General features: G+C 38.4%; 1 protein-coding gene across 1 annotated transcript in view; it reads right to left on the reverse strand.

Moving 5' to 3' along the window:
• The window catches only part of sh3yl1.L (SH3 and SYLF domain containing 1 L homeolog), a 56,610-nt gene extending 33,384 nt beyond the window's left edge, over positions 1-23,226 (reverse strand). Inside the window, 4 exon segments of the mRNA NM_001093063.1 lie at positions 4,312-4,376; positions 5,698-5,811; positions 6,958-7,068; positions 23,189-23,226. Of these exon segments, the coding sequence (NP_001086532.1) occupies positions 4,312-4,376; positions 5,698-5,811; positions 6,958-7,068; position 23,189 (291 nt within the window). The 5' untranslated portion in view covers positions 23,190-23,226.
• Positions 23,227-23,374: the final 148 nt, after the last annotated feature.

Genomic DNA, 23,374 nt, shown 5'->3' on the forward strand with positions numbered 1-23,374 from the left:
TCTCGACTTTTTGTCGACCCGCACATCGCTAGTATGTTGGGTTTTGATCATAGTCTCAAAGGATTGTTGTAACTTTGGCTTGTACAGAACACTCAAATACGTTCTATGAAGATAATAAGGAGGTTTTGCAATTGGAGGTTCCCCTTTAGAAAGCCTTCAAACAGCATTGTATGTCTTGCAAACTCAAAGAGAATATTCATCTTCGTGTGTCAGTGTTAATCCAGTAAATGCTTTAGAAATGTTGTCCAAAAGGCTATCCATCACGTTATCCATAACAATCATATTGATCTACAATAAAGCGTCTCAGTGGTCCCCCTAGAATGCACAGTTTTGTCTCTCCCATGGATACAACCCAGAATAAATGTGTTCTCCTTGCTGATATACAGATAGCATTTAGGGGAATTTTGTCCCACTATTGCTGGTCAGTGGTGGAACTACCGGGGGAGAAGGGGGTGCGAGTGGACCAGGGCCCGCGCCCCCTCAGGGCCCCCCGGCAGCTCGCTCGCCAGTGAAATCCGTTGTGTACGGGGGGGGGGCGGGGCCCGGCTGTGCGTCACGCACCAGGGCCTGTCCCCCTCTAGTTACGGCACTGTTGCTGGTGTATAGATGGGGTTATGTAAAATCAATGTTCACGGTTTTCTGTTTAATTCTAGCAATGATTTTCAATGTACATATAGAGGCAAGCCCCAAAACAGAGTCAGAAACACCATATATCAAATGCACTTAAACATCAGTTTTAAGGTTGTTTATAATGCCCATATAACAGCTATCCTATTCTAGATCATGTCTCTGGTGGTTTAGACATTTCATTGTGCGTAAAGAAAGCCCGTTAGAAGTATTTTGCCTAATTTTGACCATGGCTGAGGCTCCAAAAAAATTACAATAAGGGCAATAAGGTTGGCAGTTGCTGAAAAATGTGAAAATAACAAATATAATTGGAAGCTTGAAATAAACCAAGGATTTATTATGGTTAGCTAACAGAATATGCCCAGAGATAATTTCACAGTGAAGAAACAAAGATGTTGTGTGTCTTTTTAATAAGATGCAACACAGAACTAAAAATACAGAAACTCTATAACATTCTGGGTTCATCATAATGTGCTGCTTCTGTAAACCACAAATAACTGAACTCCATGCACATTGCTCTGTTTTATTTTAGGTTTTCATGAGACCTACCATAGGCCAGCAGATCTCTGATCCCCAAGGGCTTGCCTAATTGTAACAAGAGACTCATGGAATATTTCCTCAAAAGGCTCCGTTTATTTTCCTGTCTATCTTTTGGGAGGATTATATAATTTAGACCCGTTAACATATCGGAGATGATAAAACTGTCAAAATAATGTACATCCGCACATCTCCCTGCATGGATTAACATACAGTCTCAAGTCTATAGCACCTAACTAAACATGTACAACTAAATTGCTTTTAATGTTATTGTTGGATAGGTAATATGGTTTTGAATTTTTCCAGCAAATGCAGTTTTAATTGTCAGAGCGGGGGAAATTCATGTACAAGAGAAATATAGGCGAACCACAGGGAACGCTCATAATTGTACTCCTAAACACCAGTCAGTTATAATGCTGCACAAATAAAATGTTTCCCCAAATGACTGCTTTACAGAGGATTCTAATCTGTTCAGTATGTTAAGTCTGTTCAGTCTGTTAAGTGGCTTTCTAAATGTTCTAACAATGACATTTATCATGGTAGCAATCCTGTAAAAATCCCTTCAATAACCTTCTATATATAAAAAGCTAGTTCAAATATCTGTTGGATGAAACCCCTTTTATCAACATATTTTATGTTCCAAATTTTGCCGCTCAGAGCTTTTTACATTTATGTTTTACCTTTTAACGTTAATATTTTAACACTAATAAACTCTAAATTCTTCGTACAGATAATGAGACATTTAATAATAGTAAACACTTACATAAAGTATATAATTTTATTAATGTGACTTAATTTTCTGTAAATGTATGCAGCTGCAAAAGTGAGAAAACTGTCCCAGAAGAAATGGCCTGCCCTGTTTATATACAATCAAAACAGACCAAACAGTAGTTTTACCTATGTACGCTTAGGGGGTTATTTACTAAACTCCGAATGCAAAAATCATGAAAAATGTGTGATTTTTTTTATAAAATCAGACTTTTAAAAAAAACACCAATTTTTCGGATTATTAAAGCCCGAGAATAGAAAAGTCTGAATCTGAAAATCCGGCATCTAAGACCTGTCGTGAAAATTGATAGAAGGCCCGAAAAAAATCGTGAAATTCGGATTTTTTCCCGCAAAGCAAATTATCGGGAAAATTTAATAATAAATAAGCGTAAAAAAACCCGAGCGGATTTGATCAGAGTTTGTAGCAGAAAATATTGACATAAGATAACCCCCTTAGTAATGTAGGTCCATATAAATTTGGGAAACTGAAATAATGGAACGAAAATTACAAGGAAATAGTAATATATTACAGAAATCATATTATAGGTATGGGATCCTTTATGCTGCAAGAAGATCCATTTCCCATTTTAAGTAAACAATTCTAATTTTTAAAAATGATTTCCTTTTTCTCTGTAATAATAAAAACTGGAAAACCCCAGGTCCCAAGCATTCCCAATAAAAGATTCAATACTGTACCTGTACTTTAAAACCATTCAAAAAAAATCAACAGGTGAGAAAAATGTCTCTTGACATTTTGAAGTATCTGTAGAAATTCCTTATGAATAATAGCCTTAAACTACAAAACATTTCTAATTAGATATGTGTAATTGATGTAGAAAATTCAGACCTTATTCAGACTACTTTTGATGGTTAAGAAATAGAAATCAATGTCAGAGAAGAAGACTATTACAGGAGAAAGCTAAAATAAATGCAGTATTGTTGATAGTCTACAATAACTATCCGTTTGTACTTGTAAAGGGACACTTGAAACGTGGCAATGTTCTGTAATTCTCAAGAGTCACTAAACAAATGCCCTTGAATTATTACTTATCGCTGTAACAGAAATGTTCTGAAATAATGTAAGAGACATAAAGCCTTTATGCTATTGGAGTATCTGAAGGAAAACTCACATACAAACTGCTTGCAGATAGTGCCCTGGCTGGAATTGAACTCAGAACCCCATCGATGCAACGCCACCCACTCAGCCACCTCGCTACACTACGGGCCCCGATTTAAGAAAGCTTGAGTCATCAGGGAAGAGCAGTGATCCCCAACCAGTAGCTCGCGAGCAACATGTTACTCACCAACCCCTTGGATGTTGCTCCCAGTGGCCCCAAAGCAAGTGTTTATTTTTGAATTTTGGGTTTGGAGACAAGTTTTGGTTGCATAAAAACCAGGGGGCACATTTACTAAGGGTCGAATATCGAGGGTTAATAAACCCTCGAATTCGACCCTCGAAGTAAAATCCTTTGAATTCGAATATCGAATTCGAAGGATTTAGAGCAAATGCTACGATCGAAAGTAAAAATCGTTCCATCGAAAATCACACGATTCGAGGATTTTAAAATCCATCCAATCACACGATTCGAGGATTTTAATCAATAGAAGGATTTTACTTTGATTAAAAAAAGCTTAGAAAAGTGATGGGGAAGGTCCCCATAGGCTAACATTGTACCTCGGTAGGTTTAAACTGCCGAAGTATGTAGTCGAAGTTTAAAGAGACAGTACTTCGACTATTGAATGGTCAAATGATTTTTAGTTCAAATCGAAGTCGAAGGTTGTAGTAGCCTATTCGATGGTCGAAGTACCCAAAAAAAAACGTCGAAATTCTAAGTTTTTTTCATTCGAATCCTTCACTCGAGCTTAGTAAATGTGCCCCCAGGTGTACTGCCAAACAGAGTCTCCTGTAGACTGCCAATCCACATAGGGGCTACCAATAGCCAATCACAACCAACCAACAATAACTCTCAGGAGTTTTTTACATGCTTTTGTTGCTCTCCAACTTATTTTACATATGAATGTGACTCTCAGGTAAAAAAAAAGTTGGGGATCCCTGGGCTTGAGCATGTGGGTACTGAAACCACGCGACAGTTCTGTAACTCTTGTTATATCTTCCTTCAAATATCTGGGCTTCCTGTCCAGGTTTTCCTTCCCCAACCAAAAAATAAAAAGATCACCAGGTTTTAGGTGCCAACCTTTTTATTTCTGGAAAAACCTGCTCAAGAAAACCGAACGCTCAGCAGGAAGCTGAGGTATTCAAAGGAAGAAACCACATAATAGTTTAGGAACTCTCAAGTGGTTTTAGAGACGGAAGCCTTGAGCACTCTTAATTTAGCCCCTACGTTTCTCAATGGAGTCTTCAAATAAATGAATACCTACCTCAATCCCAATTTCAAATCCACCTCCAAGTCCAGCTATGCCAATGGCTGAAGGAGCTGACCACCCTAGCATTGAAAATGAGATGAAAATATCTTAGGCACTGAATGTACTAAGATTAAAGTTTGACAATATTAAGATGCTATATTAACATTGACTCAATATATGGATATTTGTAAAACAAACAAACATACAACAAAGTGCAATGAAAACTGGAAAAGCTGTTTATAACAATAATCCTTGTTTACAGAAATCTACAATTAGTTTCATAAGAACAACATAAGTTCATAACACAGTTTATGCTGCCATTGCTACAGCACCAGCTTTCACCAGAGAATGTTATGGTTCTGTAGCTCAACAACAGGGTAGCAATATGCTCTCCTGTATAACATATATTAAATAGAAGAACTCTCTACTAATCTATTGAAGATATGCCATCTGGATTTAGTTTGGCTTTCCCCAGTGCAGCTTCAGGTACAATAAACTTAAAGGGAAACTATTTTGCAAAAATGAACATTTAGGGGCCCATTCATTAAGTTCGAGTGAAGGAATAGAAGAAAAAATGCTTCGAATTTCGAAATGTTTTTTTGGCTACTTCGACCATCAAATGGGCTACTTCGAACTTCGACTACGACTTCGAATCGAACGATTCGAACTAAAAACCGTTCGACTATTCGACCATTCGATAGTCGAAGTACTGTCTCTTTAAGAAAAAACTTCGACCCCCTAGTTTGCCACCTAAAAGCTACCGAAGTCAATGTTAGCCTATGGGGAAGGTCCCCATAGGCTTGGCTAATTTTTGATCGCAGGATAATCCATCGATCGTTGGATTAAAATCCTTCGAATCAAACGATTGGAAGGATTTAATCGTTCGATCAAGCGATTATTCCTTCGATCGAAGTATTTGCGCAAAATCCTTCGACTTCGATATTCGAAGTCGAAAGATTTTCATTCCCCAGTCGAATATCAAGGGTTAATTAACCCTCGATATTCGACCCTTAATACATCTGCCCCTTAATATAAGCTTCATCATACTGAAATAAGATATTTTCTATATATTATCAATAAAAATTTCTAAACCATTTCTGAAATATTTAAGTCACTTTTCACCCCCCTCCCCTTTCTCTTTTCATTCTGTCTTCATGCAGGAGTTTGGAGCCTGATTTTGACATTTAAATCCAATACATGTTTTAGAGGGGCTTCTTTTGCCTAGAAGATGTATTAGAGCTCACTCTCACTTAAAATCACCAGAATTCCTGTCTCTCTACATGCAGAAGGGCAATTTGTGAGTAAAGGCCAAAATGCAAAAAAAAACCAAAACAAAATAAAACAATTATATTAAGATAATTTTAACTCTATATCTAGGAATTAAACATTATAAAAACTTACTTCCACCTGGCAGGCGTGCTAGAACTATTCCACTTCCCCCTCGGGCAGTTACCAAAAATCCAGCCTTTATTACAGACAACACTGCAAGGCCCTGTGCTTTCGCTATAACATGAGCTGAACAAACAAAAGCAGGAGCATTAATGACGGATAATTTATACATGAGAATTTTTTGTTTTTTTGTTTACCTCTTTGATTAGATTACCCCCCAAAGATTTAAAGAGTTAGATGTGAACAAATTATAAGTATTTTCAAGCAGCGCCCACAGGCTCCTGCTATATCGGCCATTGCTGAGTTCTAGCAACATTAATAACATCCCGACTGACAAGACAAGAGACTGACAGAACTGCACAGGATTCAAAATTAAAGTAAAATTGGGACAAAGAGATGGCTGGGGAGAACATTTGCTCTTTACAGAGATGATCTAATGCTGCAAAATATATCAGCCTAGTTATAAAAGCAAACAAAGATAATGGAGAACAGATCGTACTAAATCAGGATGATCTCTATTACAGATGTTGTTCTATTCTTCAATTATTTATGGTCTATTAAGTATACGCTCCCATATTCTTAAGAATTTACTGCATTGTATCATACAGAAGCCTGCGTGAGAGTCAAAGAATTATCCCAGGAGGCTTCAAGTTTCGATCCTACAAACAGGAATAGGACCTATTATCCACAATGCTCAAGAACTAGACTCTTCCAGATAAGGGACCTTTCCATAAATTAATTCTACTTAAAATTAATGTCTACATTAAATAAACCTAATAGAAGTGTTTTGCCCCTATCAAGGATTAATTGTATCTTCTTAAAAAAAAAAAAAAAAAAAAAAAAAAAAAAATCTTTAGATCTTTTTCAGCCTATCACCCTTAAAAAATTAAAAGCCGCCAGCGTTTTTTGAGACTTAGAAAAAAATTCAAGCCCTGGCTACTCTATTGCACTTCGCCTGGTCTGAGGTGGTGAAGGCAAGTCTGGTGCAAGAGGTAACGTTCAGTAAAAAGCGCAAGTTAGTGAATTAGCGTAGTTACATCCCTTCGCCATAGCGCAACTTTGCCTGGCGTAAGGGTGCGAAGTAGCGCTAGAGTAGGTCCACTTCGCTAATGAATTTACGCCAGCACCCGTTAGTAAATCGGCGAAGTAACGAAATGACGTCACGCTGGCGAATTTGTGCTAGCGTTAGCCGCTTTGCGCTTTAGTAAATTTGCCCCAATGAGTGAAGTTAATAAATGTGCATTTGTGTGTTTAAATATATACTTTACATACGAGGAATGATTTTATCCGGTCCATTCCTAGAGCTGATTGTTGTAAATTCTTTCAGAATCTTTGCGGCTTTTCTGGACTCAGATTTGAGGTTTGAAGGGATTGGGTTATTCACTGCAAAAAAAGAAAACAAATTAAATTACTATATGACTACAATAGGAATTGAAGGACCTGTGATGACAGAAAATGACAAGCAAACTTCAGTTTTTTTAAAAGGAGAAAAAGGCAAAAATCATAAACTATCTCCCTCTAATGTACTCCTCAAGATCTCCTAAATAGCTATAGTTGTAACTCACCAATGCCTAGCCTATCGTATAAAATATGTTCAGTGAAAGTGAGTAGGAGAAACAATAGCTTATCTGAAAGCAGTTCCATTACAAATTGCTGGCTCTTTCATGACCAGGCACAATGCCTTGAGATGGCTGCCTACACACCAATATTACAACTAAATAAAAAAAGCACATTTATTGGTTCAAGAACATATTATTAAAAGGTAGAATTAATTACTTGCAATGTACACAGTGTAATTTTGTTATAAAAACGATATAACTTTTTCTCTGTAATAATAAAACAGCACCTTGTCCTTGATCCCAACCATAGCTGTGAAGTCGGAGTCAAGAGCAATTTTGGGTATCGGAAGTCAGAGTTGACAGAAATGTACCGACTCCTAATAACTTTTTTTTTATATATGTTTTTATTTTTGCATTTTAAACAGAAGAAGACAAAGAAAATGAACCATACATAATAAATAACAATTGTACTTGGCGCTTGCAGAAAAGACTGGATACAGTTGTTTGCATATAGACAGTGGTTGTCATATCACATCAAAGGGCACAAGGCCACCAATCAACTCAGTGTATCTCAATTTGTATTTAGATTTCAGTTATCTGCTTCGATTCCTAATAACTTTAAATACAAGCACTAAAATTAATCAAATCAGATATTTAAGAGCTTCTATGAAGGAGGATATGGCAGAAGCAATTCTGTTTCTAACAATACTTTAGTTCATTTGGGATTGTATTTAAAAGATATTCTACAGCTATATGCCAAGTTCAATTAATATACAAGTTGTTTTCAGGTTTTCCGATTGTTTTTGGTTAATGTAGTTTAACTTTGATTTTGTTTTAGAATTAGGATGTGGATTATATTTTCGTGCTTTGGCAGTGATAAAATGCCTTGTATGTTGTGTATTTAATTTCTCTTAATCAACATGGAAAATACATTAGTGTATTAAAGGAATTGTTCAGTATAAAAACTGGGTAAATAGATAGGCTGTGCAAAATAAAAATGTTTCTTACATAGTTAGTTAGCCAAAAATGTAATGTATAAAGGCTGGAGTGACTGGATGTCTAACATAATAGCCAGAACACTACTTCCTGCTTTTCGCGGTTTCCACAGATTGGTTACCAGGCAGTAACCAATCAGTGACTTGAGGGGGGCCACATGGTTTGACTAACTCAGAGTTAGAGAGCTGAAAAGCAGGAAGTAGTGTTCTATTCTGTTCAATATCCAGTCACTCCAATCTATTTACCCAGTTTTTATTTTACACCAAAAAATTAAAGTACTTAACATGTAATATACTGTTATCATGCACTGGGAAATGCTGTGGATTTGCTACAGAAACTATAGTTTATGTAAACAAGCTGCTGTGTAGCCATGGGAGCAGCCATTCAAGCTAGAAAAAAGGAGGAAAGGCACAGGTTACATAGTATAAAAATAGGGGTGTGGAAGCACTCTAAAGGCTAAGTAATAGTATATTTAAGTATAAAGGAAGTGCTAGTTTTAATGCACATTCCCTGGGCCCCTGTCTCAAAAGTAAGTTTACAAAACAGGGGTTTTTAGTTACAAAGTTATGATCATAAAGTTGAAAAGCCACCATACCACGTCAAGGTAAACCCCACATGGCGGTCCCTAACTTGTTTGCCTTTCGGCCATAGTATAAAAAGTCTTACTGCATAGTAGCATTTAGTGTAATCAGTGTCTGTTGAACCTTGGTTTCAGTGAAAAGGATCTATCCTCCCCCGCCAGTATGCGGCTTTTAAGGGAGAGGCATTGTCCAACCAACGCCCATTTTTAAAAGTATAGGGCCCCATTAAAAAAAAAAATGGGCGTTGGTTGGACAATGCCTCTCCCTTAAAAAACTAGCACTTCCTTTATACTTAAATATACTATTACTTAGCCTTTAGAGTGCTTCCACACCCACTATTTTTACACAGGTTACATAGCCCATAACAGATCAGCCTTATCCAATACAATGGTGTTTTACCCATTATCTGCTATGTAATCTGCACCTTTACTCCTTTTTTGCATCTTAAATGGCTGCCCCTATGGCTACACATATCACTCAAATTTGCACTACAGCAGTAAAGAGTGACTAAAGTTTTCAGAGCACTGCTATCTGGTTAACTGCCCATTGTTCTGTTGATAGGCTGCTTATGGGCTACTGGAGGGAAGGGAGGGGGCGATATCACTCAAAACTTGCACTACACAGTGACTGAAGTTTAGCAGAGCACAAGTCACATGACTGGGGGCTCCTGGGAAACTGAAAATATGTCTAGCCCCATGTAAGATTTCAAAATTATATAGAATATTAAAAAACAGTGCAGAAGTTTGCTAGAGCAGCTCTATTAACAGTAGGTTGTTAGGTTAAACCCAAGCCAGTAAGACATCTAGAATTACACTAGTCTTGCTGTAGGGTTAGGGTCGCCGTCTGTCTGGTTTTGACCCGGACAGCCAGGTATTTTGAAGGGCTGCCCGGGTCAAAACTTCCTGGCCGGTTTTCCAAATTAGGAAAACTGGGTAGGATTCCCCATGATTGACATGGCAACCCTGTGTAGCATGTCAGACCATAATAAGACAGCAACTTCATAGAAGAGTAAGTCTAATCATGGTTCATGGTTCCAGACGTGGTGTTTTTACATTGCATTTTTAAAAAAGCTCTGTTGGGCGTAGATACGCAGAAACTGCACTTCCACTAAAACTAATGGAAAACGCACTATGGCAATTCTCACAGGGCACTTGCAAGCTGAAATCCGCGGGTGACGTAATTACGTTGCGTTCTGACAATCATTCCTTCTCCATTTTGCATGTAAATAGTTTTTCTATTTCTAAATAGCTTTTCTATTTTCTGATTCCAGCCAGCGGAATTATGGGGAATGAGAAGTGCATGTTGGGAAAACAAACCTACGTGCTGAAAAACACATGTTGATGGTCACCTGTGGTTTCCGGTGCTTTTTTAAAAACGCGACGTAAAAACACCACGTCTGGCCTTGCCCTTAGAGGTTTATCTAAGCCACATACTGCAGTCAGTAGCCCATGGAATGAATGGATAGATACAGAATTGCCTTTGCCTTACAATTGTTTGCTATTCAAAAAATATCAAGGTTTTTATTCTTTTTTAGAACTTTCCAATGTAAAAGGCAGAGACCACAACTGTGGTATGAGGATGCCAATATCTATAAGGAGGCCTTTACAGCAGTTTAGAAATGGAGATTTCTGAATTGATCTTTCTCCAACTTGCATTAATTTTAATTTGCCTATTAAAGGTGCGTCTGTCGACAGCAGATTTGAAATAAGTTATAATAAATGTACATAATTGTTTATTGAGTATTCAGACAGTGTGCAGGATAGAGATAAACTGGAAAGCAGCGCAAAAACAATTTCTGCCAAAAAATTCACAAAATTGATGGTTTTCGAATGCAATGATTAGTGACTGTTCTGCTGGGACCAGGCTTCATTTCCACTGTCAGTTGTTGATGGAAGGAGAAGATATTGAGTCTGCGTGAGTCAGCAAAGAGTCTATCAGAGAAAAGCCGACTGTTTCATTTATAGGTTTATGAGGAATGTGCGTCAGCACAGTATCATTTGCATTATGTCTATATTATACATTTTAATAACTGGAATTTAGAAGAAAAGTAAATACTATGTATAAAGCTAAGAAACCTGCCTCATCATGACAAATAAATTGTTGGCATATAAGATGGTGTTAAAGGTTGGTAACCTTTGAGTTAAAGGGGAACTATTATGATAATGAAATCTGAAACTTTCTGAATATAACCAATTAACAATTCTGTTCTGTTTCTTAAATAATCATGTTTATCTGAACTATCCCCCTCAGCATCTGTTTCTCTTTATTCTCTCTTCATGCAGGATTTTGGGTGTCAGTTTTTTATTTACAGTTCCAATATATCTTTTTTTTTTTTTTTTGGGGGGGGGGAGGCTTCCTTTCCTAGCAGATGTATTAAAAGCTAACTTGTGTGCCATACTCTGCCTGCCCTATGCTGTGTGTCTGTCATACTTTGCCTGCTCTTTGCACCCTGTTTATGCCATACTCTGCCTGCCCTATGCTCCATATGTGTGCCCTGCTTTGCCTGCTCTATGCTCCCTGTGTGTGCCATACTCTGCCTGCCCTATGCTCCATGTGGGTGCTCTACTTTGCCTGCTCTATGCTCCCTGTGTGTGCCATACTCTGCCTGCCCTATGCTCCATGTGGGTGCTCTACTTTGCCTGCTCTATGCTCCATGTGTGTGCCATACTTTGTCTACCCCATACTACATGTGTGTGCCATATGCTGCCTTCCCTATGCTCCCTGTGTGTGCCATACTCTGCCTGCCCTATGCTGTGTGTCTGTCATACTTTGCCTGCTCTTTGCACCCTGTTTATGCCATACTCTGCCTGCCCTATGCTCCATGTGTGTGCCCTACTTTGCCTGCTCTATGCTCCCTGTGTGTACCATACTCTGTCTACCCCATACTACATGGGTGCGCCATACGCTGCCTTCCCTATGACCCCTGTGTGTGTCATACTCTGCTTGCCACATGCTCCCTGGTGCGTCATACTCTGCCTGCCACATGCTGCCTGGGTGTGCCAAACTCTGCCTGCCCTATTGTCCTTGGGTGTATCATACTCTGTGTGTGTGCCATACTCTGCCTCTGGAACAGAAACCTGGTATTTGTTCTGGGGGTTTATCATTTAAAAATTATTGTTAGGGCCCCTAAGATGGTTAATCATATGCTGGGGGTACTGTGTTATCCACAGGGGCGGAGGAGGTATATGGAATTAAGGGTATGTCTTAATATGACAAAACTCACATATGAGTGACATCTCAGCAGTGAGCACCAACCATTTGGTTTTTTGGTGTACTATTAATGTGGACATTGTCTTGTGGTAACATGGGTGTGGTCTAAAGTGGGTGTGGTCTAAAAACAGGGAGTGGCTAACACTGACTTTCATTATCGGCCCTCCACCATGTAGACAAGAAATATTATGGCCCTCGTACCACAGAAGTTGGACAGCACTGTTCTAGGCAAAATTAGTCACCCAAAAGACTATTAGACCAAACCGTCATTCAAGATCAGACTCCTAACTCCTGCATGAAGACAGAATGAAGAGAAACAGATGCTGGGAGGAGGAGAGTGAAGAGTATCTTAAAGGAACAGTAACGTTAAAAAATACAAGTGTTTTAAAGTAATGAAAATATAATGCAGTGTTGCCCTGCACTGGTAAAACTGCAGTGTTTGCTTAAGAAACACTACTATTGTTTATATAAATAAGCTGCTGTGTAGCAATGGGGGCAGCCATTCAAAGGAGAAAAAGCTCAAGTTACACAGCAGATAAGCTCTGTCTGTCTAATAGTGTTATCTGTTATCCATTAGTTAACCTGTGCCATATAGCCGTTTTTCAATTTCCGCTATTGCTCCACAGCAGCTTCTTTATATGAACTATAGTAGTGTTTCTGAAGCAAACAGATCAGTTTCACCAGGGCAGGGCAACAGTACATGATATTTTCATTACTTTAAAACACTTACATTTTTTGGTGTTATTGTTTCTTTAAATTTTAAGGAACGGGTCCGAATTTTTAATCACTTACATATAGTTAACTTCCTGTTTTAGAATGATAAAGCTTATATTAAATTTTCATTTTCGCGATAGTTCCCCTTGCTTTAATTTTTTTCTTTTTTATAGTTTTTGAATTATGTGCCTTCTTCTTCTAACCCGTTCCAGCTTTTAGAAGGGGGCCACTGACCCCATCTATAAAACAAGTGCTCTGTAAGGCTATAAATGTATTATTATTGCTTTTTATTACTCATCTTTTTATTCAGGCCCTCTCCTATTCAAAACAGTGCATGGTTGCTAGGGTAATTTGGACCCTAGCAAACTGGAGAGCTGCTGAATAAAAACCTAGATAACCTAAAAAACACAAATAACAAAAAATTAAACCCCAGCTGCAAATTGTCTCAGAATATCACTCTCTACATCATCATACTATAAGTTAATTTAAAGGTGAACAATCCCTTTAAGAACCTATTACTGACAGGCCAGCCTGAACAACATCACTGCAGGGCAACTGATGTCCCAACCTTGCCTCATAAAATAATTCTGTCAACCTTTGCATCACAAACTAGACCTATAGTATCGACCAGAAAACAGCACTCTTATTTTGGAGCTTGTAGATGCTATCGTAGTAAGAAATGTATCATTTATAGGGACTGTGGCAGTCACCGCAATTGAAAGGAAATGATGGCTGCAGAATCAGAACATTTCTATGTTAAAGGGGTTGATCACCTTGAACTTTTAGTATGATTTAGTGATATTCTGAGACAATTTGCAATTGGTTTTAATTTTCTATTATTTGTGGTTTTTAAGTTATTTAGCTTTTCCCTCAGCAGCTCTCCAGTTTGCAATTTCAGCAATCCGGTTGCTAAGGTGAAAATGACCCTAGCAATCATGCACTGATTTGATTAAGATACTGGAATATGAATAGGAGAGGCCTAAATCTAAAGATGAGTAATAAAAAGTAGCAATAACAATACATTTGTAACCTCACATAGCATTTGTTTTTAAGATGGGGTCAGTGATCCCACTCAAAAGTCAGAAGAAAAAGCCAATTCATTAAAAAAAAAACTATAAAAAATAATTAAGACCAATTGAAAAGTTGTTTAAAATTAGCCATTCTATAATATACGAACTTGAAGTTCAACCACCCCCTTTAAAGTTTTTTTTTCCCCTAAAAGACCCTGAAGCTGGCTTTCCCAGAAGCACACAGCCAAAACCACAATAAGAACTTTACAATTACAATTGCTATTGAATGTTTCATGACAAACTCCAACTTAAAATCCAGCTGAAAATGTGTTGCATGACTTTCAGATGACTGTCCATCACACCCTTGTAAATGTTTCAATTTCACAGAGAACATTCAATCCCAGCTGACTCACTACTACAGTGAAACTGTACCCTGATTTAAAGTTTTCACACATTTTACTTTTTTATACTTGTGGTCCCACCAATTTATAATGCATTCCAATGGGTGCATTTCCCTGATTTTAAGTAATGTTTTCTGTATTTTACATCAAAACGATTAAATCCTTCGAATCGAACGAATCGAAGGATTTTAATCCATCGATCGAAGGATATTCCTTCGATCAGGAAATTGTTAGGAAGCCTATGTGGACCTTCCCCATAGGCTAACATTGGCCTCGGTAGGTTTTAGGTGGCGAACTAGGGGGTCGAAGAAATTTTTAAAGAGACAGTACTTCGACTATCGAATGGTCGAATAGTCGAACGATTTTTAGTTCGAATCATTCAATTCGAAGGTCGTAGTCGAAGGTCGAAGTAGCCCATTCGATGGTCGAAGTAGCCATATTTGACGATACAAAATTCAAACTTTTTTACCTCTATTCCTTCACTCGAACTAAGTAAATGGGCCCCTAAATATTGTATCTCAAAGTAAAACGGACTCCTGTGCTTATATCCTTTCAGTACTTGAAGAAAAAGTTACTTTAACACATTTCCCTGATTTTACATGCCTGGATTTTACATCATTTTTTTCTGGTCCACTGAAAAACTTAAAATTCTACTGTATAAGTATTTTTCACCAGCTAAAATGAAAGGAAACCATTATGTTTCAGGATATATTCAAATACCTGTACAGGTATGGGAACCCGTTATCCAGAATGATCCAAATTACAGAAAGACCATCTCCTATAGACTCCATTTTATCCAAATTTTTAAAAATTTACTTTTTCTCTGAAATAATAAAACAGTAGTTTGTACTTGATGCAAACCAAGATATAATTAATCCTTATTGGAAGCAAAACCAGCCTATTGGGTTTATTTAATGTTTAAATGATTTTCTAGTAGACTTAACATATGAAGATCCAAATTACAGAAAGATTTGTTATCCAGAAAACCTCAGGTCCCGAGCATTCTGGATAACAGGTCCTATACCTATATATGATTTTATTGCAGTAAAAAATTCTCCAAAGGTATACTGAGTGCTGATAAATGGAAACAGAGCCAGATGTGTGCATTTAAATTCAACAGAACACTGGGGGTTACTTCCAAAATATTTTTATAGTACATAAGATACATTATTCAAACTAAATGAGAGACCACGGGCACAGAGAAGCTCTTTTGGTGAAACGATGAGTCCACATCTAATGAGCAGTGTAAATGTTTTAAGAGGTGCACTAACTTCTTCTTCTCTATTTATTTATTATATCTCCGCTACTCCCACTTGTATGCTGATTAATTCATGCTGATGAACCAGCCATCAAAAAAATCTCTCTCGGCAGTCGGCAGTGATGTTCAGAACAGAAAGAAAACTAGAAAGAAATGTTATAAAGAATATGCTGTACAGGTATGAGAACCGTTACCTGGAAACCTGTTATCCAGAATCTCCAAATTACGGGATGGTCTCCCATAGTCTACATTCAAATAAACAAATAATTAAAATTTTTAAAAAATGGTTTTCTTTTTTTTCTGTAATAATGTAATGATATAATGCAATAGTCCAGCCTATTGGGTTTAATTCATGTTTACATGATTTTCTAATAGACAAGGTAAAAGGATCCAAATTACAGAAAGATCCCTTATCCGGGAAACCCCAGGTACCAAGCATAACTGTATCAGGATTAAAGGGGTGGTTCACCTTTAAATTAACTTTTAGAATGTTATAGAATGGCTAATTCTGGTTTTTATTTTTACACTGAACTGTTGCTTTAAGGCTGGGCTTCTAATATATTTCATATGATCTTGAAATATGCTGTCTATGTCCTACTTTGGTACATTTTAATGTGAACTACCCTCTTATGGTCACATACCCAACTGTAACCACCTGAAGGCCAACATTTTTTATTTGCCTTTCCAGACCAATAAATACAAGCTGGTGAACATTTTCAACACATACCTAAGGTGCCCCAGATATGCTTCCAACAAAACCCTTTGCCCAATTAGAAGTCTTGAAACTGTATGTGATTTATAATTCAGAATGCTTTGGGAACTGGGTTTTTTGGGATATATTTTTTTTTTTTATAATTTGGATTACCCATAACTTAAACCCAATAGGATAGTTACCCATAACTTAAACCCAATAGGATAGTTACCCATAGCTTAAACCCAATAGGATAGTTACCCATAACTTAAATCCAATAGGATATTACCCATAACTTAAACCCAATATGATAGCAACCCATCACTTAAACCCAGTAGGATAGTTACCCATAACTTAAACCCAGTAGGATAGTTTCCCATAACTTAAAACCCAATATGATATTTACCCATTACTTAAACCCAATACGATAGTTACCCATCACTTAAACCCAATACGATAGTTACCCATAACTTAAAACCCAATACGATAGTTACCCATCACTTAAACCCAATACGATAGTTACCCATAACTTAAAACCCAATATGATAGTTACCCATCACTTAAACCCAATATGATAGTTACCAAGCGCTTAAACCCAACAGGATAGTTACCCTAAACTTAAATCCAATATGATAGTTATCCATAACTTAAACCCAATAGAATAGTTACCCATAACTTAGGATAGTTACCCATCACTTAAACCCAATAGGATAGTTACCCATAACTTTAACCCAATAGAATAGTTACCCATAAATTTAACCCAATAGGATAGTTTTGCTACAAAAATGGGGTTATTCTAGCGTGCTGCAGTGAATGTTTTAAAAGTAGAGCATAAATGGGAATGATGGATTGTTGTTGTCTGTAGTGGAGAACCATGAGAAAGTATTTTCTCTTGGTTCTCTGTATTTATATCACATGCTTATTTTAAGTGAAAGACTGAAATAGTTCATTTCCTTTCTCCTTGTTTACCTGCACATATGCCCAGTTTTAATAAATGAACCCCACCAGGTCCTGAGAAAAATATTTGTCTCTTATCTGCCTAGCCTTCTGAATCTGTTTCCTAAACGTATTTATTTATGTCTCAGGATTGTCACTAGACTCCCTAAACTCACGATCACCTACCTCTATAGTTACATCCCTGAAGCAGGCTTACACAGTTAAATATGAGATCCCAGTAGCTTTCCGGTATTTGCCATAATTACCACATTCTATTAGATGCGCACCAAATCCATAATGTTGGGTGCAGCCAAATAACCCTATTATTCCGCCTAATACAAAACCCAATCCTAATCTGCATAATCGAATAAGCAAAAGCGATTTTTTAAAAATGTGTACTCTGAAAAAAAAATCATCGCTTTGAAATGACAGGACTTTAATGGGGTTATTTATTATAGGTCCAGTTGTATGTTTCCAAAAAAAACTTGACTTTTTCAATATTATACCCCTGAAGTTGCTAAAAGCCTGAATCTGAAAATGCTCCCGTTAAAACCTGCCGAGGTCATGTAGAAGTCGATGGCAGAGGTCTCTTGAACCATTTGAAGATGTTTTTTGCCTTCATGATTTTCAGGTTTTTCACTCGAAAACTCGATCAATTGGAGGTATTACAGTTTTTGTTTGTTGATAACTCGATCAATTTGAATGTTTGAGGTTTTTCCCCCCTTGATTGCAAAGTTTTTTACATTCAGTTTTTTTTCATAAACAAGCAAACATTTGAGTTGTGAGTTTATTTGAGAAAAAAAACTGACAAACTCAACCTTCGATAGATAACCCTCTTAATATTTGAATTCAATTCAGCTAAACAGTAACAGGATTGACCCAAATCCAAATCTTGCAAAAACTGCCGGGATTTGGACACAACTCAAGCCTAATCCTGTACCTGGTGCATGTCCTGCACAGGTCCATTTTTTGGAACCCGTACCCGCATGGACCCACTACCCGACCCTACCCGCAAGTACCTTAGCCGCAACAAGGACCCGCTGACCATCAAGAATCAGGAAGTGCTGTCATTGTAAACCGGAAGTGACCTCATCGGAAGTAGACGATGCCAGAAAAAAGGAGTAAAAATCACTATTGAGAAGACCCGAGGGTCGACCCGCTACCCGCAAAACCGCTGACCCGCGTCCAGAACTTCTACTCGCAACCCGCAGGGTACCGCAGGTTTTTGCGGGTACCCGACCCGCTGCAGGACTCTAACAGGAGCTGCATACACTGATAAGCCATTTATTCAGTCATTAGTCTCACTTATAATATTTATGGCGCAGACACTGGTGACATTTACATGCCATATGTCATTTTCACTAGCTACAAAGGTAGTTTCAAAGGTAGTTTCAAGGGCCTACACATAAAACTGTACATTTTTCAAAACTACAAATGATCTGGTGTGCAGCATTTTCTAAGGAAGGATATTATCATTTCTTGGAAAATGGTCTTCTAATAGTGTTCGTTCACAAAAGATTTCAAAGTAGAGAGAACCGAAAAAACCCAAGTTTATTAAGCAGAACGTTTTGATTTGGATAATTTAGCCGCAGAATACAAGCCAAAAACAATGCTCCACCTTCAGCCTAGGAATTTCCTTTACTTGCCATGGGGGACGTAGGATATTTTGGTTTAGGAGGCATGAGCTGACCTTCCAGAGATTATACATCCAGATGTTTCGTACATATCCATTGCATGGATTAACACGAGACACACACAAATACAAAGCCTTTAGCTCCTTTGTGAACCGAATCATCTTCATTGATGCACAGTCAATATCTTGGGCCTATGGCACATGGGTATTTTGATCACTGTCTGCCAGGAGAGAGACCATCAGCAATCAAAGTGTGTATGTACCCAAGTTGGTTGAAAGACCCCATACACCGCAAGCTTTCAAGTAACCAGAGACATGGACACTGGTAGAGCTCCAGCTAGGCAAAACTACTTCCAGCACACAACACATCTTTGTCTAATGGTAAAGTACTTTTACCTAGAAGACTTAAAGAAACAGTGTAAAAATAAAAACTGGGTAAATAGATAGGCTGTGCAAAATAAAACATGTTTCTAATAAAGTTAGCCAAAAATGTACTTTATGAAGGCTGGAGTGACTGGATGTGTAACATAACAGAACAGAATGCTACTTCCTGCTTTTCAGCTCTCTAACGCTGAGTTAGTCAGTGCCTTTAAGGGGGGCCACATGGGACATAACTGTTCAGTGAGTTTGTAATTGATCCTCAGCATTCAGCTCAGATTCAAAAGCAACAGATATGACCCATGTGGCCCCCCACCCTCAAGTCTCTGATTGGTTACTGCCTGGTAACCATCCAGTCACTCCAGCCTTTATACATTACATTTTTGGCTAACTAACTATTTTTACCTTGAAAATGTGAATTTTGACCCACAAAAAATAAACCCGAAAACGCAAATTTTTGTGGAAAACACATCTCGATTCTTAATAAATAAACCTGAGAGTGTGCATAGTGGTTAGTCAGAATGACTACTCATACACCCACCGACTAATCAGTTCCTATGGGATTTATGCACAACATGGAACCCGTGCAAGAGGGAATGACATTCCCATTCATCTAAGTGGAATCGGCATACAAATCAATTTCATATGACAGACAGTTTACACTGGACATTAAATCTTTTCAAACACTGGTGCTATTTACATCTGCCAGACAGTTTGCAGCAGGATGCATCGCATTATGAATGGCTAACACAAAGCATTTATGGCTAACAATAGAGCATTTACCCATATACAAATCCTGCAAGAACAGGCAGTTGCCGTTACAATAGGATTTGCTATAAGCTGCACTCCTTGTTGATCTGGAAAAACTGCTTGTAGATATCGAGCAAATTTTACATGTAACTTTCAGAGTCAGCATAAAATACTGAACAAAACTGTACAGAACTAACACTAACTACTAACAACAGGCCTCATGAAGTAACTTGCAAGCTGTGATTGCTAGGAATTATGTTCCAAATAAAAACATACACTAATTAGTCACTTCTGTGCCATTTCCCTCCAAAAATGGATACAAATATTTTTTCACAAGGTGTCCACTCCCAGCACCCAGGACACTCATTCATTAAAGAGCAGATTTATTAAAGGTGGAAGTAAAAATTCTAATAAAAAAATTTTTTTGGTCAAAACTCTCAAATTCGAATTGTGAACTATCCAAATTCGACTTGAGTTTTAACTCGAATTTTGAGATTTATCAAACGCTGGGCCTTAAAAAATTTGTCACTTAAAACCTGCCGAGTTCATGTATACGTTAATGCGAGTGATCCAGGCATCAATTTTGACGTTACTAGCCTTCCTGACATTCGAGTTTAGTCTAAACTTGAATCGAGTTTTGAGTTTTCGAGTCTGTAAAATTTGTGCGAGTTTTAGATATTCGATTATTTTATATAACCCCCCCAATCCAATTTCGAGTAAATTCTAATATAATAGAGTTAAAAAAAAACTCACATGAATTCGATATTCGACGTTTGTAATAAATGTTTATCACCTGGCTTCCACATCATGGACATACTAGGAAAGTGTTGTGTGACTTTGGGACACTCATTTAGTGTGTGACACATGGGGCCGGCACAACTACCCACACCAGGAGTAGGCACCCAGTGTGGACTGCAAAAGTGCTTTGCAGGGGGTGGCACTTCTTTGAGCCTATAACACTTTTTCTCCCATTTAGATTACAGGCTCTCTCAGTCTGCAGTTGCGGTGGACTAAACAGGTTTTTGGCCATAGGTTGCACTTTAATGGGGAAGTAAAGCCTATGCAGCAATTTTATTATTTTAAACACCGGCCCTGTAGCCTCCCCCAACTGCAGTAATGTAACTGTGCACCTGTAGTGCCTCGAGTCCTGGGCCACATCACATGCTCCTTGCATTTAAAGAAATTAACAAAAGTGAAGTGGCTAAAAATGGAGACCACAAACAGCACTGAAAGTCTGGGTGTACTGCAGTGGCATTTCCCAATGATGGGGTTTAGGAATGGGAATTAGCGCTAAAAGTAATCATTACTGGGGAGACTTTACTTCCCATTTAACTATTGTATTGACAAAAGCCCTGCTTACATCAGACTTCCTTTCTAAATGTGTCAAAGATAATAAGAAAATAATGCAAATAATAATCATGGGTTATCTTGAAGCTGTCATGAGCAAGGGGAGTAACCTGATCCCCATTTGTTTTTTATTTGTCCTAATTTACTATAATTATAAACATGTATTTTTAAGGCCCCGTGACTGTACAATAAATGGGTGTACACAAATAGCAGCCAGCACCTCATATAAAATGCAGGCATTCAAAACTCAGCCCTCTTGGAATGCGTCCCATTCGCTGTTTTTGTCAAAAGCCACTTTAAAGAGCTGTGCAGCGCTGTTTAAAGGGATTCGGTCATGGTTTTTTAAACTTATAATATTGGTGGTGTGTAGGCGCCATCTCAGGTCACTTTGCCTGGTCGTGTGCTTTCAGAAAGAGCCAGTACTTTAGGATGGAACTGGCAGGCTGTTGTTTCTCCTACTCAATGTAAATGAAGGAGTTGCAGTGGGACTTGGATTTTACTATTGAGTGGTGTTCTTAGATCTACCAGGCAGCTGTTATCTTGTGTTAGGGAGCTGTTATCTGGTTACCTTCCCATTGTTCTGTTGTGAGGCTGCTGGGGGTAAAGGGAGGGGGGTGATATCACTCCAACTTGCAGTACAGCAGTAAAGAGTGACTGAAGTTTATCAGAGCACAAGTCACATGACTGGGGGCAGCTGGGAAACTGACTATGTCTAGCCCCATGTCAGATTTCAAAAATAAAAAAATCTGTTTGCTCTTTTGAGAAACGGATTTCAGTGCAGAATTCTGCCACAGCAGCACTATTAACTGATGTGTTTTGAAAAAAACATGTTTTCCTAAGACAGTATCGCTTTAAGAAGTTGGATAATTCTGCTCAACAGAGCTCACAATCTAAATGATGGACATGTACATGTATGGCAGAGCCATTGTTAGATAAAAGGGTGCTCCGACCCCCCATGTGAGAGGTAATTTATGAGAAAAAAAAATTCAGGAGTGCCCAACCTGTAGCACCTTCAAAGCTGAACAAAAGCTCAGTGTTTGCAGTTTCACCACCATCTCTGATCATCACAATGGTGCTGCTGGATGTGTTGTTTGATTCCAGATAAGACACAATTCTCAGCTCTATTCTCATTCCAATAACATACAGGTTAACTGGCTCCTGCTAAAACTGACCATAGAAACACAGTAAACTTCACTGGGCAGGGGCTGATGTAGAATTACTATAAAGAGCTGCAGCCTGTACCAATGCCGTGGAAAGAATGTTATAACATACCTCCCAACATTTTGGAAGTAAAAAGAGGGCCAACAAATTTTTTCGCACGTAGCGCAGCAAAAATTTTTGACCAGGCCCCTTTTCTGTGGCCACACCCCCTAATTACCATGTTCATTTTACAAAATTTGGCAGGTTATGAAAGTTTGAAAATATTTCTCCTTATCTAAACTGGTTTTTTGTGTCTCAAAATTGTTACAAAGTATCTTATTTGCACCTGTTAGCTGTTCTGGGCTCTCTGCTAAAAGCCAATTAAGTGAGAAACTTTGTTTCTTTTTCTGGCTGTTCAGTGCAGAGAAAAGAGGGACTTTCCAGTACAAATGAGGGACTGCGGGTTGAGCTGTCAAAAGAGGGACTGTCCCTCCGAAAAAGGGACAGTTGGGAGGTATGGTTATAATTATAATGATTCGGCCGAATCAGAATACTGCTGAAAAAGGCCGAATCCTGGCAGAATCCCGAACGGAATCCTGGATTCGGTGCAACCCATTTGCTTTTATCTTTGTTCCAGGTCCGGACTGGCCATCTGTGGGTTCTGGCAAATGCCAGAGGGGCTGCTGTAAGATGCCATAGGGCATAGACACTCACTGTTTAATGGGCTGGTCGGGAGCTGATTGGGCCTCTGTGTAGTTGAAATGCCAGGGCCTAGTTTGACTCCCAATACAGACCTGCTTCGTTCCCCCAAGGCAAAAAGCCATTTCTATATTCCTCCCCTCAGGCCTGTATATGGAACATGCCAGTGACAGCCCCTTCCCCTGGTGCCAGTTACTCACTTGTGGCCGCTGCCTGTGCCAAGCCCTGGAGTCCTCGCTGTGGGACTGTGAGAGGAAGTGAAAGACCTGGCACTGATCTAATAGCTGCTACTTCCTCATAGCCAATAGCTACCTCTCCAGGTGAGGGAGGCACATACACCTGTCTTTAGCTGCACTGTGGGTGCCCAGTCTCCTGTCTGACCTTTT

The sequence above is a fragment of the Xenopus laevis genome, chromosome 5L (assembly GCF_017654675.1).
Source record: "Xenopus laevis strain J_2021 chromosome 5L, Xenopus_laevis_v10.1, whole genome shotgun sequence".
Classification (NCBI taxonomy): Eukaryota; Metazoa; Chordata; class Amphibia; order Anura; family Pipidae; genus Xenopus; species Xenopus laevis.